This window comes from Lepisosteus platostomus, chromosome 1 (assembly GCF_059453375.1).
Source record: "Lepisosteus platostomus isolate fLepPlt1 chromosome 1, fLepPlt1.hap1, whole genome shotgun sequence".
NCBI classification, from domain to species: domain Eukaryota; kingdom Metazoa; phylum Chordata; class Actinopteri; order Semionotiformes; family Lepisosteidae; genus Lepisosteus; species Lepisosteus platostomus.
In genome coordinates, this window is record NC_142611.1 from 66,238,475 (window position 1) to 66,252,257 (window position 13,783).

Consider the following 13,783-nt stretch of genomic DNA (forward strand, 5'->3'; position numbering starts at 1 on the left):
GGGCTGTGACGTCACAGCCGCAGGCTCCTGCAATCGCCCGGACTCGGGGGCCGACAGTGGGGGCTCAGGCGTTTGTGTTTTCCAGTGCTGCGTCACCCGCAGCGAGATGTTTGTTTACGGACACAGAAAAGGTTACAAACGCAGGGAGGCTACCCGGACCATGTGGCTCATAGCTTTTTGATCTCAGATGATTGGGAAGTTGTAGCAAATACCCCGACTTTTTCCCCTAAAATAATGCCTAAAACAAATACTCTCACTCTTATATTAACATGTATTTATTTATTTTAGCCGTTAAAGGAGCAATATTAGGTTGCATCTACCAGTGACAAACAGTCGGGTTGTCCAACTCAGCCCAATAATTAATATAATTAATAACAAAGCACCGGGAATTAATATAATATAATTAATAATAAAGCACCGGGAATTCTGAAAATACATTCTGTATCATGCACTATACTATCGAATAAAGTGCGGCAATAAGGCCTAACTAGACTGTAGCATGTTGACGGATTTCCAGAAATGTCCGTCCTTTTTCTTCCCCCCCCGTGTCCAAACAACGCTGTGTCCGAACAGCGAAGCGGCGAGGCGCCCCCGTCCCCCCGCGCGGCGCTGAGTGGTGCTGATGCGAGCGCACGGCCGCGCCGGAGAGCCAGGACACGCCCCGCGCCTCATAAAGCGCGGAGTGGCGGTGCTGCTGCAGCGCTATCTTGCCGTAGTGCTCTGCTTGATGTTCTCGGATGGGACTGTAGCGCCAACCTGCTCCGTCTTAGCCCTTTCATAAGCGACATTTTCAAGTCAGACCTGCCAGAATCCGTCCGGGTTTTATTCTTATTAATTACATATTTAAACAAAGGGATTTACGTCGATACCAATATTTATGTCTAGCTGACCAGTACGAAAATCCTGTTTTTAAACGCGGTAGTGCATACACCACGGTGTAGCCTGTTTGCAAAATCTGTAGACAATGCAATAAAGCGCTCGGCTTTCTTTTTTTATTTTTCGCTTTTCCGATTATATTTTTTCCTGCAGTTCTAAAGGGAATTCGCACCCTCGGACAAAGCCTTTGTCTCCCAGTTTTGTTTTGATTTTAGATCTACCTTCAAAAGGCCAGAACACCAGGAAAATTCTTCAGTGTCTCCAAAAGCGCATCCGAATTCGTCACAATGGCCGATGCTTCCACAGAATGCAATATCAAAGTGCTGTGCCGCTTTCGCCCGCTGAATCAAGCCGAGGTCGTGCGAGGAGATAAATTCATCCCGAAATTCAGCGGGGATGACACGGTTATCATTGGGGTAGGTACGCCCTTCCCGGCCTTTTCCTTCTTTTTGCTGCCCGTCATGTTTGTTGTTCAAAGATGACGCCGCCGGGGAGGGTCCGGTGTGCCGTGTTTTGTACCTGCCTGGGAACGGATCTTAAAACCTACAAATAAACAAGTACAGTGCTCCAAAGCCCTGCGATGTTATGGGTTTAAGGTTGAATCATTTGTGCCGGTATCGCTCTGCTGTCTTTACGGGGTTTGTTTTTTTACCTTACGTTCAAGGATTTCGCTTTCTCGATAAGGTTTAGAATGACATTTTATTTGGACTTAGTTTCGCTGCTTCCTCGTTTGTTTGATCTCAGTTGGTGGTATTTTACGCGGATGGGCGGTCAACACGCCAGACCTCGCTGTCCACACCCCAGAACACGGAGGAATATGTTTTTGGCTCCACAAACATCAGTAATTACAGTGCAGCAGCACCCCGGACGTTCGCTGCGGGTCTAAGCTTTTATGAGTGCGCTAGTGTTTACTGAATATTATCCACTGCAGTACGGTAATGAGGGAGTGCGTGACCTGTGCATTTGGGAGAACGAAAATATTTGGGGAATTTAACAAGTTTCATGTTTGCATTAGTGTTCTGCATTACGATTCTATACATTTCATTTCTAGAATAATTAACCGCCTCTCTCTCTTAGAATAAAAGCAGCGGAAACAACAGCAGGACGACTTGCCTTGTCAGGAAAGGTCTTTCTGCACTGGGCTGCGAGGCAGTTTAATGTAATCACAGTCGGCGCGCGCCTCGGCGAAACCCGTACCTTCGTACTATCGCATCGATCAAAGTCAAATAAATGTGCAGGGCCAGTCGAGCGCTCAGTTCTGCAATGAAAGGGCACATCTGGGGGAGAATAAAAGCCAGTTTGCTATGCACCTCTAGGTGCAGCAGCGCCTGCTGGGGCACGTGATCATCCACCGGCCCGAGAGGACTCGGGCGAGCAGAATATTCCATTACAATCCCAGTGTATGTCGCCGAGCCTCCCTCGGAAACGTGATTAGTAGCCGCCGGGTCGATAAGATGAAGTGGCATGTTCTTGGGAAAGCTTTTACTAATGGTCGCTTTTCCTGCCATACGAAATCTGTAAACCAGAATTCCATGAATCCCATTCCGTTTTCCCATTGCTTTTAAATCCGCTTAAAATAAATGGTCATTATAGAATGAGAAATAACTATATCCTGTATATAATGGAGATTCGGTAATGACACAGAAATACGGCTGGACAGGTGCGGCGAGGCGCCGCCTGTCGTGAGATGCAGGATGAATAGATGAGTTTTGTTTCATTTACTCGCCGACCTGCGACGATCACCAGCAGCAGGGCTGTCGGCGGCAAGGAAAGCATTAAAGCTTCGTAAAGTTCGGTCAAATGCGTCTGCGTCTAATTTTCTCTTTTTTCACGCACCCCAGCCCTTGAAGACCGCACTCGCTTTCATTTTTCTTTCACGGAATGGGATCACTGCTATCGGCTGTGCGCAGGCACTCGTGTGGCCCCATCAGTGCCTTAGCAAGCAGGGCAGCAGTTCCTCACCTGTGCCGTAGTCCTGCGCCCCTCTGGTTCCCGAGATCTCGTCTCACTCCCCTGATCATGAACCTCATAAGATGGCCAGTCCTGTAAACCTAAACTACCAGCATCACTGCAGAGTGAAAGAGAATTCTATAATATAATAATAATAAACTTTATTTGATATAGCGCCTTTAAAGGTGGCTTCTCAAAGCACTTATACATTTATTTTAACTTCACAGTCAAATTAAGAGTACATGAAAAAAACGTTTTTTAGAAATGTATATTTAATGTTGCAGTAAAATTAATACATTCAAAATGACACTTTTTCAAGTTTCACCTTAAGATTTTACCTTAAAATACCTAGGTTTGATCAAACAAAGCCGTTGTACTTACTGTAAGTGCTTGTGTTGAAATTGTGTTTTCAATAAGTTACCTTCTAAACCAACCTGGCCTGTCTGGCACCCTCAGACACCCCCCCCCCCCCCCCCCAGGGGGAATGTGCACCCCAGGATTAGAGCCTCCACTGTTGGGGATCCATGTGGTCAGCCTGACAAGAGCAGCACCTCCGCTTCCTGAGAGTCCTGAGCTCCGATTCGCCAGTCAAGCTTCCTCCTGCAGCTCATGACCTAATGTCTGCCTTCTGTGTTGTTTGTGTTGTGCTGGTTAATTGGTTCTACAGAGCTAATTACCATTCGTGAGTTGTACTTCCTAAGCAGCGAGAGGCTTCCTTCATTGGTTGTTTTGACTTGGAGTACAACATCAAAAACTGTTCCTTGAAGACGTTTGCGGTGTGCAGCCTGAGCTCACTTTGTGGCTGTTGTGTTGTGTTTACAAGCGGATCCTCAGAGCTGTTTGCCCTTAGATCTGCACCAGCCCAGCTGGGAATGAAACAGTGGAGGAAAGAAGTAAAAATCCTTTTCAATCCAACTTAGCTTTGTAGCTTCGTAATGATATATTCTTTTTTTTTTTGTCTTGGGGTGGGGCAGAGCAATCTGTGCACTGCAGGAAAAAAGCACTTTAAAAGTGGTTTCTGTATGTTGATTGTTGGACAACAAACATACAGAAGCTGGGTGCTGTTAGCGCAGTGCTTAGTTATCGGTGGTCTTGAGGATTACTGTCTGTAGAGCTAAATAACATTGGAATCATCCATTTACACTGTGCTTCTGGGGTGCAATGCTGATAAAGGCACAAGACACACCATTCCTCATTTTAGAGAGGCTGTAAAATACGGGGCTTGGCTGCCACTCTTCTACACTCTCTGCGGACTTGAAGGGCTTATCCAGTACTGCACTCTGCAACCAGCACAGCCCATACTGGGACTGGCTATACCACACAAACCATGCAAAGGAACAGGCACAGTCAGCAATAATTGCAAGTAATCTGATGCATACTCGCCCTTGCAGGATGTTGATATTTAACCCACAGACGTCAAGGTGTTCTGGGAAAACTGGACCAATCCATTTGTTGTTGGGTTTTTTTTTTAGGTTTGTGCACATTTTAATATGACAGAGCTGTCTTATCAGATCGAAATTCTCAGTCTGATAAAGAAGCTTTATTGCATGTATATGCGTTGAGATGCACCATGTTTTAGTACTAACTAACAGCTATGGGTTGGGTTGCCCTTTATGAGCAGGTACAGCTTTAAACTCTCAAGCTGCGTTTCTCTACAGAAACACACTGTAAGGATTTGCTTTCTCCTGCAGCGTCGTACGCAGGTGATGATGATCCCATTGCTCTCAAGAGCCTGTATATTGCAAAGTGTCTCAGGGTGACTTACACTGCTGCACCTGCCCGGCACTCTCCACTGCCTCCTCCGGGGAGACGTCACCATGGCGATGAGGCATGCTCCGAGCCCCTCAGTGTGCCTGGGCCATAAGAGACGCGCGCCTTCTTTGATAAACACACACAAAGACACATCCACACAGTCCCTCCTGGTCTCACGCAGGCGTACCGCACGGCTAAGTCCACTCACAGCCAGCCAGGTATGCAGACGCAGCTCCGACGAATTACAGATGGGACAGTGGGGCCAGATCTGCAGCAAAGGCTGAGCTGTGCATATCTGTGGCTGAGCTAGAACAGAGAGCCAGAGGCAGACGGGGAGGCACTGATGAGTGGCCCCTGCTGGCCCTGGGCTGAAAGCAGTGTGTTAACCCTCAGCGACTCCATCACTCAGTCAGTCACAGCCTGGCCTAACCGGCCTGCATTGCTGTAGTGCAGAGAGCGGGAGGGGGGCTGGGGGCCCTTGAACAGGCAGGAGCGGACATGCGAGACGGGCCCTGGAGGGGGGCTGCTTGTGCCCCAACAGCGCAGGCCCTCTCCCTGAGCCTTCATTCCAGGAAACGTCTATACTGTTCCCCGCATGGGTTGTGGCCACTGTATTGAAAGCTCAGCTGCAGACACAATTGCAGACGCTATTAAATTTAATGGATGCATAAAACGTTCATCTCTGCATAACAACACTGTACGACTTCATCCACTTTCAGACGAGGTGTTAAACCGACATCCTGAATCCCTAGAGGCAGTGTTCATAGAAGTCGGAGTGAGGACCATGCATAGGCTGCATGATAGTCAGTTCCGTCCCTATAGAATATAGAATGCACCGTTATAGCTCCTCTGTTCTCTTGTCGTAGATTTCATGCATTATTAATGAAATCTGGCCTCCCGTGCTGCGAGATGTGATTGTCTGCCTCCTTATTTGTTTCGCAGGGCCGTTGTCTTCAGCATTAATGCTGTTTCAGTGATATTTAGGTTCGGCGTAGCTGTGTGCAGCTCACATGATCTCGGGAGATGCTCTGGGTTGTGCTGCAGAATAGCCACCACTGGTGGAAACTGCTGCATCAGCATGCCCTGTTCTTATTGTTATAACGCCGAGCGCCGAAAGCAGATCTTATGACCTCTGCATATTTTTAGTCCTCCAGAAAACAGAGGCCCTGTGTGCCAGTCAGTTGCCCAGACCCCCAAAGCAAGCTTCTCCTGGGCAGCTGGCTATACTGGCATGCAGATGTGTGGCAGGAGCCCTGGACTAGATGTTGAATTCCTTAAAGGAACACCTCCAGCCAAGCCACCCCTGTCAAACAACAGAAATACAGGAGAGTGACAACTGCAGCGACACTGATGTGCCCTTGGTTTGCTTTGTTTAATAAGAATTGCCTGCTGACAGTGATGCGGGCAATTTTTTTTACCACGATGGAACTGGGGTTGGATACTGCAAAGAAGCTCAACTAACTATAATCGTGGTAACGAGCCAACAAGACCTGATGTTGGCAATCTGTGGTAGCAGCAGCTGGCTCTCAGCAGTGAAGGCAGGGTTGGTTCCGCTGCTGTGAAAAACCATTTTGTAGTGTTTTGCAGTAGTCAGGGTCATAGACTTGCACCTGGAAGGATGTGGGTTCATATCCCAGGTGAGGCACTGCTGTTGTAACCTTGAGCAAAGCACCCCACCTGAACTGCTCCAGTAAAACACTCAGCAAATTGGTAATGAATTAAAAAAAAACTTAATTTGGATTCCGTTCACTGAGATGAGCAAACAACAATCAATCTGAGAGAGTTTAATGCCTTTATTACTGTCTTTCAAAACAAGAACAGCAGAATCCTTCCATGTGTGCCTCAACACTGGTGGGAGGGTTAGAGAAATCCTGAAAGACTGAGGTAGCTTCTAGAGTACTTCAATCATGTCATATGTGTCTTTGTGTTGGCATTTGTCATACGCTGGCCCGGACAGCATGGCTCTTTGGATATAGTGCCTTCCTCTCAGAAAGTGACCTGGTATATGACTACAGCTCCACACTGGTTGTGGGCACTTTAAGAGTTCACATCCATAGCAAGAGATATAAGTACAATCACTAACATGTTCATACTGTAGGAATTAAAACACTCTCTGCCCTCAGCCAAAATAGAGTATAGAGAAAGTATAAAGTATAAAGTATAAAGAAAGGCTTTAATAATTAATTCCAGAACTTGTGTTTTTGTGACGCAAGTTAAGAAATAAAACGTTCTTCCCATCGCCTAGGGGAAAAAAAAATGAAAGCAACACAAGTTCGATCGTGTTGAGTTGGTAAGACGTCTTGTTTACCACCTGAATCAGCATTCAAAAGGCTCATCCAGGCTGCAGAGGGAGGGCGGTAGACGTTGATCATGATGCACGGCTTGCTTTTATCTTTTAATCAAGAGAAGAAACCACTTGAGCCTCGGAAGACTCCGAGCTTCGGCGGCTCAAAGGCGGTCAGGCGAACAAAAAAGGAAAAAGAGGAAGAGGAAGGAAAAGGACCTGAAGTCTGGCCTTCCTCCCGCAGTATCGTTCGCTGCCAAAGGCTCGATACTCAGCTTTTGTAACCCTCAGTGGCTCCAGCTGGCCGCGCCCAGACCTGTCCTGCAGCCCTGGTCAGTTCTGCAGCTGAAATTGTTCAATGCATTTAAGAGCGGGTTTAGGTTCAATCTGCTGTTGGCGTGGGTGAGTGGGATGTAGGCTTCGACTGAAAGCACAGCTGACGAGCATAAAAGGAGCAGTGCAGGTCAATGAGGAGAACGAGGGCAGCAGCAGACAGGCGTGGACGGGCGGAGATCAGGAAGAGTCATGCTGAGATCATGCCCGTGCGAACACGCACACTGTTGTGGGTGTGTTGTACATGCTAGTGGGTCACTGTATATGTCAGTACATGCACAGCACCCTGATTGCTTATTTGAGTGTGTGATATCGGTTAGGGCTAATGCCAGCAACATGTCGTGGGGGCTGAAATTTTCTAGACATGTTTTTCACCTGCTTGAGTGAGCAGGGAGGGATCTTTGGGGGTCCACACGGCAGGCCTTTTGTTTTCCAGGGGGGGAGGTGAGGGGAGGTTTTACGTCTTATCAGCTCATGCAATATTGCCAAACGTTTAAAATGGGGGCGGCTTTTCCTTTGCCTCACGGCAAGAGCTGCCTGTCTCGTCGGCTCTCTGTGCGTACGTGCATGCATGCATGACTCCGAGCAGCGAGCTTTGCTGTGCATGCCTTGTCACACATCCATCACCGCGCTGCACGTTGGCGGCCCACTCAGAATCCCCTTCCTGATGATTCCCGACCAGAGACGCACATCTGGAGAATTTCCTAGTGACCACAGAACAGGCCCCTCAATCCCACCAACCGGCCCATGGGCAGGTCCTGTTTACATAGGCACGGGTCTACACGTCAATATAGCAGGTGGAGAAGAAGCAGTCAGGAACGCAATCTGGAAGAAAATGATGTTGCAAGGTGACCTTGACAGGGTACGGGCTGCTCTCGTTCAAGATCATCTCACAGGCCCAGCTCTGGCATTTCTCTCCCACCTCTCTTTCACAGATATTCCCAAGCAGGGACTGCACACGCCGTAGACACAGTGACGCAGTGTTCCCCACAATCCCTGTCTTATAATCTCATACCCAAACCTGCCTTTCTGCACTCTGTGCGCCGTGAGCTATCATGAGGCGCTGAGCGCAGAGACGGGGCTTGCTCTCATTCCAGCGGCACTGTCCAGCAGAATCTGAGGCTCAGTGGCCATTTGTGTAACTCAATTGAAACTGAATTTCCTCTCCGCTTTTCCTTGAAGCTTAAAAGCTGGAGGTCCAAGCTGGGTGTGTTTCAGCACTGCGGTGCCAGGCAGTGTGCGCGTCACCTGGTCAGTGCTAAGCACGTTGAAAATCATTCTGGGAGACCAAGTCTCTCCAAAGTGTAATATTTAATAACATGACATTTGATTCAATTGGCACTGGGACTAACTGGGACTAACTATACTGGACTAACGACAGAAAGAAAGAAAAATCACAATGACTTAATAAATCATACGGTAAACATGCTGTGCTGTGTAAAACGTTTGCCCACACAGAGGTGTGCAGAGCCTTAACAGATGAAAAAACGAGATAAATCTAATCAAGCAGCCTGTCCCCAAGCTCAAGCTGGATTTTTAATCTATTTTTACACTTGCTTACAGTGATGTATGGAGGAGAGTTGTTTGTGATATTTCTGTTCTTTTCTTTCGTTTAAAATGCCGGGAAGTGGCCTTTAAAATCACAGTGCCGTTCCCAGGCAGGCTGTCACGCAAGAGTACCCCTGGGGGATCAACATGCTCCCAGGTTTCAAGGGTGAGTCTCCCGACCCACGATTCTGTGTAGATGCAGATCCCAGGGCGAGACCAAAAGCTGGGCTGTCCTGTTAACCCTGCACTACCTGAGCCGATCGGAGATCGATGAGTCAGGAGGCTGGGAAACGAGCAGCAGTCACGCTTCAGAGAATTCTGCTGCTCCAGTGTCAGGCATCAATACCAATTTTCCAGGCGTGCGCTGTCAGACTGACCCACACAGCATCTCACTCGCTGGGCAGGAGATAAGAGCCAAAAGAGTATTAAATCATATTACTGTATATAGAAAATGGCAAATCTGATCACCCTGGAATTAAGGTCGAGATGGATAAGGCATACAGTGATGTGAAAAAAAAGTACACCCCCTTACGATTCAATGGTTTTACTTATTAAGACATATCTGACCTTCATCTAGTCCTCACCAAGTCCTAACAGTAGATGAAACTAATCCCGTGACAAGTAACACATACAAATTTTACTTTGTCGATATTTATTAAACAAAAAAAAATCAGCCAACTTTCAGTAGCCTTGTGTGAAAAAGTAAGTACTGATTCCATATCAGTTAAGAAGGTAATTAGAATCAGGTGCTGCTAAACAAGGGCACATGATTAATTGATCAAACCATAGAATATTACAAGGGTGTACTTACTTTTCTCACACCACTGTATGTTTATGTTGTACAAATGTACTCTCATCCCAGAACAGAGAGGCCCAGCCTTCCTTGCTTCTTTTTTATGAACCAGCTGTGAGCAATTTGAAATGGATATATTTATAATCCAAGAGGTAACAGTTATTCAGTGTAAGTAAACCTAGGAGAGCAGGTAGGCCAGGACAGGCTCTCGAGCAGAGAAGGCGTGGGTGAGAGGTGTGGGGAGGCTGTAGAGAGAGGGAGAGAGACCAAGCCTTATTGCTTTCCCACCTGGAAGACGACGCTGCGATGCACAGAAATGGAAACTTCCATTTCCACTCCCACATAGGTACAGTATGTCAGCCTTCAGTGCAGGAAGAGTTTGGCATTGACAGTGACTGGAAATGCAAGAAGAGCTTTATAAACAGACCTCCATAAGACCATCGCCAACCTAGCAGGAAAAAAAAGAACAAGGGATTCATAAGAATGGCGGGTACTTTTTTAAGCGTGTGGGCCTGCAAATGTGGAGGAAGACACTGAAATATGGCATACAGGCTCTACACCGTGGGCTGTGCCAGCAGATTTGTGCAACAGGGGACTCTGCGCTGTGCTTTTAAAAAGCCTAAGAGCAGGATTAGCTCTCCAGCATGGAGTGGCAGTAGCCCCATTCTTTGTTATCTTAATCTAATAAAGCTGCTCAGAATGATTCGCCACTTACCGGGCCTGGTGCGTGTGTAATGGGTCTCATTGCTCCCCCTTGGCTGACGTGCAGTCGTGCTCTGTTTCAGCAGCAGGTCGGGGAGGTGGGCTGGGGGGAGAGGGTGTGGGGCCTCTTGTGTCCCCTTCAGGTGCACTGCCCCTACCCTCAAACATCAGTCTGATCCCTGCTTCTGCACTCAGTTTAGGATTCAAATGGTTATTGTTAATTTCAAGTTTGTGTTGCCACCTAGAAGACAAGAGCACTGAGGCCTTACTGAAGGGTCGGGATGGACAGTGCTTTTTTCATTTCCTGCAGGTGCACACTGCAGGATTTGTGTTTAGCACGACAGCACACGCAGCCTTATCTAAACCGGGTTTGGCCCTTGGTGTCTGCTCTGACTTCAATAGCTGTGGTTCAAGCCAGTGAATTGCCATCTCATCCAGGTCTACGGGTTTTTATTCTTCAACAAATCAGACTTTTCTTTTCTTCCTGTATTTATAGGAACTGTAAAATGGCTGTCCTATTTGGTGCTCTTCCAGTACCGTATAGGAAAACAAAACAAAAATGCCAGTTTGTCCTGTCTGCGCCTGGCATGCATTTGGGGTCTCAGAGAATCTCTCCACACCAATTGGACACCATTGTTTCCCTCCACCACCCCCCCAGCTTCAAGGACAATTCTATTACTTTTTTATAGTTACATTAATTCTTACATTAATTCCATTCATTTTCCTCTCTCCCCCACATTTAATTTCCCTCTTTGATAAGATAATTAGTGGGAACTGCATTCCAATATTATGGGTGAAAGAGGGAGGACAAGAGGTGAAGGAAAAAAATGATTAGAGGAATTGAAAAAAGAGGAAAAATCACCTACATTACTATTGAGATCCGGTGCCATTCACATATTCTTCTAATGGACACCATTAAGACTGGATGGAGCAGAGTTTGAATTAGCAGCGACATGGCACTCTCAAGTAAAAAAACAAAAGGAAATACCTACCCTGCCTGGATTGTGAAGGTTACTGCTATCAGCAATTGTCGCTTTAAAACTGGCAATTTGTCAGCCTCTGTTCATCCATGCTAAGTGCTGCATTCCTGAGATTGCAAATCATAATAGGCATTTTGTATTCATCCCGTGCAAAAGACCATCTGAATGCACCAATTCCTGCTTCGGAATTTATGGCTGCTAGCTGAACATCACTTTACGCCACCTTACCGATTATTCTGCTTTCTACTGGAATTAAAATATTTACCAAAGACTGCGATTCTTTTCTGAATTCTGCTGGCTAAAAAATGACTTGGATTTCTGAGGATTTGGGTTTTTTTTTGTGTGTGTCACTGTCACTAGTCACTAGGTGTTTGGAGTCTTGACACAAATGAAGTATCTATAGTATGTTCCAAAATTTCGAAAATTAGTCATTTACAATCAGCAGCTACAGGTCAAAAACCATTTCAACAAACATTCATCAGTCACGTGTGGGTTGTGTAGAATTTTAATTCTTGCTTGCCTGGCAGTTCCAAGGAGTCTGGTTCCACTGGTCTCCATCCTTACCACTGAGTCAGAAACATCAGTGCAGTACATAACGATGTTTAAGAGGTTTTTCAAAGTCAATGGCTAACAATCATATTAAACCAAACTGAACCATTAAGGCAACAATTGATTCAATATTGTAGTTGAGAGGTGAGACAGAAGATCAAAAAACAAGGTCTCTAAAATAAAAGTTTGACTCTCCTGTCTTACGAAAAAAAAAAACTCAGCTTAGGTTTGCCTGCCTAGACTCAAGCAGAAATGTTTCTTTTTTTCCTCATCCTAAACCCATTGCTGTACCAAGGACCAAGCACTGTAGGTTGAGGGAGACAACTGCCAGCTTTGCAAAGCTTTTTATTTCCTCTTGAATAATTGAACAGACTTGCAAGTGGGCACAACAGTCACGCGTGAGTCAGTCTAATTCCCCTGGGCCTTGTAGACACGAAGCACAGCGGTCAAACACTGTAGGACACCACGAAGCAGAGAGGCAGCAGCGTTGTCTCACCGTCACCCAGAACAGAGCTGTGCTTCTAACGCTAACCTGAAATCACAAAGCCGTTCGGCGCTCCAGCTGTTGTGACTGGGGCTGCCAGTCTGTCAAATAGATTCAGTAAATTCGGTAAAAAAAAACACCTATTTAGTTACAGCATCTAAGAGTATAACTAATACAGATGTACTCTTAATTCTGATTTCCAAATGTAACCTCCTGCCACTCTCTACATTACAAACCGGCTGCGCTGGTCATTTTGAGATGTCATGGTCTATCGCCCTTGCTCGTGGTTTCTCTGTTACAAGCCCCACCACAGGCTTAACTCTACGCCTGTCCGTCACGTTCGAACCTGCTGCACTGAGCACGGCTTTGATCGGCTGTTGTCGGGCAGTTTTGCTCAGCTTATTCCTGTAACACCCTGCGGCGTTTTTGTCGTGACCCCCCCCCCACCACCACCTCCTTCCACAGCCTCGCACTCCCTCATAAACAATTTATATAAATAAATAAAGGCACGACATAAATCTCCGCAGGGTGAGCCGCCTCATTCCGATCGGAGATGATGCGCTGGGGCAGAGTGCCTCTTTGCAGTCCCAGCTCGTTCCTCTCCCTGTCATGCAGGAGTCACGGAGTGCCGCAGAGTGGCCCGCGCTCTGGCCCGGGACGGTCCCGCGTGACACGTATCACGGGGCACATCGATCTTTCTGTCAGTCCGGTGTCCAGCGGAGTGGCACTTGAAGAGAAATCTTCAGGGTTCGCCATTAGCATATCTCTGCTCCCTCACCTGTACGTAAGCTTTCCTACGTACCTCCGTTACCTGGAGACTAGCTGGACTATATATGCAGAACCTCAGACAAGAGATACAGCCACTCTTCTGATGTATGTAAATCGTGTAGTGTGTGTTTTAATTTGTTGCGCATCTGACAGCAAGACTGCCGCTGAAAACTGTCAATACAATATCGGTAGCTTCCTGTAGCCACCTTGTTTGACAGTGTCAGTGTGTCACATCACGCTTTGACTTTAAAACTTTAAGTTTTAAAACTTAAAACTTGGAACTTAAAGCGTGGAAGAGATACGGTGAATTCCTTTTTCTTTTTTTTCCACTCCCAGTGTGTTTAATTAAACACCGAGTAATGTGCTAACAAATATTCAGCAACTACTTCTTCATGCTGGTTCGAAACAATTAACAAGAGTAAAATGGCCATCCCCTACCAATAAAAGCTGATGGCAGTATGATGGTTGGGTGAATGTTGACAATCAGTTGATAAAAACTGAGTATTATGTTCAGGGCCCACTCAGCACCAAGAACGAAAGCCAGGCCAGCAGCCTGTGTGCAATAACAAGTTGCTCACTGGTTTATAGAGTCCCGTCATGACAAGAACAGGCTCAACACAGAGATGTGCATTGCTATTCTGCTGGTGCGTGATTCAATAAGTTCTGCATTTCCTTCTTTTTCCCCCCGATGAACTCTTTTAATTATTCTCCCATTTCACAGGTGAAGTGTCAGAAAATGAATTCCCCTCTCTGTCACTTCCGTG

At 46.6% G+C, this 13,783-nt stretch overlaps 1 protein-coding gene across 4 annotated transcripts in view; it reads left to right on the forward strand.

Annotated features, from left to right (window-relative positions):
• The first annotated feature begins 665 nt into the window (after positions 1-665).
• Positions 666-13,783, forward strand: part of kif5ab (kinesin family member 5A, b) — a 48,844-nt gene continuing 35,726 nt past the window's right edge. For 2 of the 4 annotated variants that reach the window (XM_088633659.1, XM_088633660.1), the window contains exon 1: positions 669-1,292. In XM_088633659.1, coding sequence (XP_088489785.1) covers positions 1,164-1,292 — 129 coding nt within the window. In that variant the 5' untranslated portion in view covers positions 669-1,163. Of the gene's footprint in view, positions 1,293-13,783 lie in introns of all 4 variants that reach the window. The other 2 variants (XM_088633661.1, XM_088633662.1) reach the window with 2 other exon arrangements.